The sequence below is a fragment of the Manihot esculenta genome, chromosome 7, assembly GCF_001659605.2.
Source record: "Manihot esculenta cultivar AM560-2 chromosome 7, M.esculenta_v8, whole genome shotgun sequence".
Taxonomy (NCBI): Eukaryota; Viridiplantae; Streptophyta; class Magnoliopsida; order Malpighiales; family Euphorbiaceae; genus Manihot; species Manihot esculenta.
This window is the reverse complement of record NC_035167.2, coordinates 29,259,456-29,264,655: the sequence shown is the minus strand read 5'-3', so window position 1 is coordinate 29,264,655 and position 5,200 is coordinate 29,259,456. Positions and strand designations below refer to the sequence as shown.

The window sequence follows — 5,200 nt, the reverse complement described above, 5'->3', positions numbered from 1 at the left end:
GATTGCGCTTTTCCTTCATATCTAATTATAAAAATTAATATACAATATCACATCAAATAAAATGCTATACTAATACACATTCACCAACTGAACAATATTCAAAATCACTAGCAATATTTAAACATCATTTATTTATTAGATAAATGTACATAATTTAACACTACAATAATATACATATTCTACACATATTATAGCAAAAAATCACAACAAATACAACAATTTCAAAAATATTTAAAATAACTTAAACATAAATTAAAATTATTTCTAATCAATTTACATAGTATTATAATATAAAAATTAAAATATTAAAATTCTAAAAAATTGATAAAGGAAATACATGTCCGATTAAATAATTTAATAATTTTAATAATTTTATTTTTTAAAAAAATATTAAATTCATTCCTCAATTATATTTATTTAAAATTTATTAAATTTTATTAGATATTGAAAAATATTTACAAAAAAATAAACATAAAATTAAATTAACAATAATCAATTAATATACTATTATAATATAACAATTAAAATAAATAATATTTTTAAAATTATTAAATAAGAAATACAAGACATATTAAATTAATTAAGTATTTCAATTATTATATTTTTTAAAAAATTATTAAATTCTATTTCCCTAATTATGTTTATTTCGTATTACATTTGAACAATAAAAAAAATAGAACGGATTACATATTTAAAATATATATATATATATTCTTAAAAAAATATTATATTTTTTTATCTTTTAAATTATATTTTTTAAAAATATTATTAAATTTTATTTGATATTAAAAAATATTTACAAATACTTAAAGATAAAATAAAATTAATATTTATCATTTTAAATATTATTATAATAAAAATAAATAAATATTACTTTTAAAATAATACAAATTGTATAGGCAGATGAAATATAATTACATACTTTTTTAAATTATATCATTATGGACAGTTAAAATTTTTTACAAAAATTAACTTTTTAATCTCTTAAATTGTATTTCTAATTAGTAAATTTTTAGAAATTTTAAACTTCATTTCATATTATTTTTAAATTTATATATTCATATTATTTTTAAATTTATAAAAATTACATAAAAAATTATATTATCAATATTACTTAATCTTAAATAATTTATATTTTTTTATTAACATTTAAATTTATACATTTATTTTTATATATCAAAAAAATATATATATATACAATTAAAAGTAAATAAGAGTTTATAGAAAAACCTGATGATTTTCTCACAAAAATTGAAATCACGGTGTGCTGGAGGAGGAGAAGAAAATTACTGCGTGCGTGCTGAAGGTGGACGCGCAGAGATGAAAGCGTATGGCAAAATGTGGAGAAGAGAAGGAGAAGAGAAGAGTTTGACAGTGAAGAAGAAGAGAAGAGCAGATGAAACTGGGAAAAAAAAGGGAAAAAGCCTAAGTCTCCCACGGCCAGGCATGCAGGTCGGCGTGGCTCTGCATGCATGCAGAGCCACGCGGACCATGCAGAAGAAAGTGTTTGGCACTATAGGTGTCGAACACTTTCTCAAGGTTTCGTTAGAGATTTTTGACGAAACCTTGATACTCGTGCGTGTTTGGCACTTTGGGTACCGAACACGCCACGCATGTAGCCACGGGAGCAATGAAACTGCTCCCGTGGCACGGATGAGGCTTATTCGGCACTATGAGTGCCGAACAAACTGCATTAACCGAAGTTCGGCACCCATGCCGAACTTCCATTTCTTCGACAACATAGGTGCCGAACTAGAAAATATTTTCAGATCCTGCATGATTTTAAAAATATTTTTTAATTTATGCATAATTTGAAAAATTGCTCATAATTTTAAATGGCTACTAGCACTACTTATGGTCACTTAACCAACGGAGTGGATTTATTTTGTACTCTTTTTTTTACCTTGAACACCTCATTTCTTCGACAAGAGTATCAAAAAAGTTAAAAACTCGTGACTTTAGCAAATTCTAGTTATACTCCACTAGTGCCTTAATCATGCAACAGCAGTTAAGCATGCAACCAACTTGTATTTATCCTTTTTTGTTCTTTGATAAAATACAAACCAACTTCTATTCTTGATATTTCCTATCCAAACTTATTTTGTTACAAGGATTTATTTTTTTCATTCATGAAAAACTGCCAAAGCTAAAAAAAATTGGGCGGCACCATTACAATAAGTCATCACATTAAATTCCCTGTTAGAAAGAGACTTGTATGTCGTTTGTTAGCTTTACCAGGAGAATCCATTATTAATCTTCCAATGATCCTTATAAGATGCTAAGGCAATTGGTTACATCGTCATTGCCGGCTTACCCTTCTGCAAATTACATCCACATTGACGTTTTTAACAATGCTAATCTCCAAGTTCCGACATATAATAATCCCAATTATCTATGCTTATATATGTTACTTAAAGACATTTGGACAAGGTGAAGTTTACAACTTTTCTTCGTTTTATCATTTTCTTCAAGAAAATGTCTTTTGAAGAATCATGGCCGACTGCCATCGAGGAGCGAACCAGCAACGTCGAACGACCGTCATCCGACCGGAGTGGTTTTGATCCGAATACCGGAATTTACCATTCACTGCTTCAACTTGGCGACAATTTCCAAATCCCATCTAGAAATGACTTAGACACTTGCAAGTATGTATTGTCTCAATTTCCCCATCCTGACCACGCTGAATCCAGAGTTGCACTTATTGATTCAGCTACTAACTACCAAGTCACCTATGCACAACTCGACCGATCAATCCGAGCCCTAGCCTCCGGCTTGTACCATGGACTTGGGGTCCGAAAAGGCGACGTGGTGTTCGTTCTGTCGCCAAACTTGATCCTATATCCAACCATTTGTCTAGCTGTGTTTTCTATAGGAGCAATCCTCAGTCCTGCCAATCCAATCAACACACAATCAGAAATAGCCAAGCAGATACTTGACTCAGGTGCTAAACTTGTCATCTCAGCACCAGAGGAGCTGCATAAGGTTACAAAAACTGGGGTGCCTACACTACTTACAACTCGAATATCTAACGAGGATTCTCTATCCATCGAAGAATTAATCGAATCCTGTGATCCTGCAGAGTTCCCACAAGTCCAGATAAATCAGTCAGATATTGCAGCTGTACTATACTCTTCAGGAACTACAGGCATAAGCAAAGGTGTGATATTAACACATTCAAACTTCATAGCTATAATGATACTCCTGAAATGGTCAGTGTATGCAACTTCATCTCAAAATGATGTGTTCCTGTGCTTCATTCCAATGTTTCACATATACGGGCTCGCATTTTTCGGGTTAGGATTATTCAGTGCAGGGATCACAACTGTGTTAATGCAAAGATTTGATCTACAAGCAATGCTTGATGCAATTCAAGCTTACAAAGTTAATAACTTACCTGCAGTGCCTCCCGTGATACTTGGGCTAGTGAAACATGTTAGCAAGTTAAGGTGTGATTTGTCATCTTTAAGAAGAGTTGGCTCAGGAGCTGCTCCTTTGAGCAAGGAACTGACTGAAGAGTTCAGGGAGATGTTTCCATGGGTGGAGCTCCGGCAGGGATATGGGTTAACAGAAAGCTGTGGTGCTGCGACTTTTTTTGTCTCCGACGAGCAAGCTAAGGCACATCCAGGTTCCTGTGGAAGATTAATACCAACTTTTAATGCTATGGTAGTAGATATTTCAACAGGATTTGCTTTATCACCTCGTAAGGAAGGAGAAATATGGATAAAAAGCCCTACTATTATGAAAGGATACCTGCAAAATGAGGAAGCTACTGCTGCTATGCTTGATTCTGATGGGTGGCTGAAAACTGGCGATCTTGGTTATTTTGACGAAGATGGGTTTCTTTACATTGTTGATAGGATCAAGGAGCTTATCAAACATAATGGGTATCAGGTATATATGATAAAGATTTTCAAGCAGCAATCTCTAGCAAATCCAGAATTATGCATATTAGTTTCATGCTGATTGCAGGTTGCTCCAGCAGAATTGGAAGCAATACTTCTGAATCATCCCCAAGTAATTGATGCAGCAGTTATACCGTGAGTTGCCTCACTGTCTGTCGTTCTATCTCTGTTTCTGTGTGTGTACTGAAAGAATAATTTTTGCAGTCTTGAAGATGAAGAATCAGGGCAGATACCTATGGCATATGTAGTCAGAGCAGCTGGTTCTGAGCTCACTGAGGAACAGATCCTTCAATTTGTTGCTAACCAGGTTAAACTTACAGCACCTTGGATTTTTTTTTTGAGAAATTTATTATTTAGTCCATGTATTTTGAGAATATTTATTAATTAATCTTTTAATTTTAAAAAAATATATTAAAATATATAAAATTTAAAATTTACTAATTAGCTTTTAGTATTTAATTTATCTGATATGTAAAAACTTAATAGTTCATTACTTAATTTCATAAAAACGTCTATTATTAGTTTTTTTTCGTATCGAAAATATTTTAAATTTTTTTGCTAACATTTAACGGTAAAACTTGATAGAAATACTAATTAGTAAATTTTTTAAAATTTCAGAAATATTTTAATATATTTTTTAAAATTGATTGATTAATGAATTTTCGTATATTATAGGGACCAAATAGTAATTTTTTTTATTTTTTCACTTTAAACTTGTATTTTTCTGATTTTGGTTTACATGAAAAATTCAGGTTGCCCCATACAAGAAAGTTAGGAGAGTAGCATTCATCAGTGCAATTCCAAAGTCAGCTGCAGGCAAAATCCTGAGGAAAGAACTTGTTTCACATAGCCAACTTCAAAAAATTTCAAAGATGTAGTTTTGTGCCTTTTCATTTCCAGGAAAGCAGAGGAAGTTTCTCCAGAAACAAGCACGTTGAGTACCATAAACATGATATGAGCAGACCTATGACATAAACTATTAGCAGATATGATTGGAAAAAAGGAAAACAGTTTATTAGAAAAATAATGAAATAATTTTCAGCTTCGTGGTTTTATGCCTTGCTCTCTTTGGATAATTGAACGCAGCGACGGATCTAAGAGGGTGACAGAGTTCTCACTCCTGAAATTTTAATTTTTCAAGGAAATAGGTTAAAAAAAAGTTTATTAACAACTATTATTTTCAAATGCCAAATAGAATTACTTCAATTCTTTCAAGCTTTCATGAAGCATTTTGTGGTCTTCTTTCAGCTTTATTAGCTCTTCCCTTAGCCTTTCAGAAACCTTACATACACGACCAA

The 5,200-nt window shown here is 31.4% G+C and overlaps 1 protein-coding gene across 1 annotated transcript; it reads left to right on the top strand.

The window, feature by feature from the left end:
- Positions 1-2,425: 2,425 nt before the first annotated feature.
- LOC110608152 (probable CoA ligase CCL5) lies at positions 2,426-4,926 on the top strand. Its single transcript, XM_021747359.2, has 4 exons — positions 2,426-3,891; positions 3,970-4,037; positions 4,107-4,209; positions 4,655-4,926. The coding sequence occupies exons 1-4, from the start codon at positions 2,476-2,478 to the stop codon at positions 4,778-4,780; spliced, it is 1,713 nt and encodes a 570-aa protein (XP_021603051.1). The 5' UTR covers positions 2,426-2,475; the 3' UTR covers positions 4,781-4,926.
- The last annotated feature ends 274 nt before the right edge of the window (positions 4,927-5,200 follow it).

Excerpts from the sequence above, each read along its gene's own strand:
- LOC110608152 (XM_021747359.2), top strand. The coding sequence starts at position 2,476 with ATGTCTTTTGAAGAATCATGGCCGACTGCCATCGAGGAGCGAACCAGC. Across the intron at positions 4,038-4,106 it reads ATTGATGCAGCAGTTATACC|TCTTGAAGATGAAGAATCAG; the intron begins GTGAGTTGCCTC and ends TAATTTTTGCAG. Across the intron at positions 4,210-4,654 it reads TTCAATTTGTTGCTAACCAG|GTTGCCCCATACAAGAAAGT; the intron begins GTTAAACTTACA and ends TGAAAAATTCAG.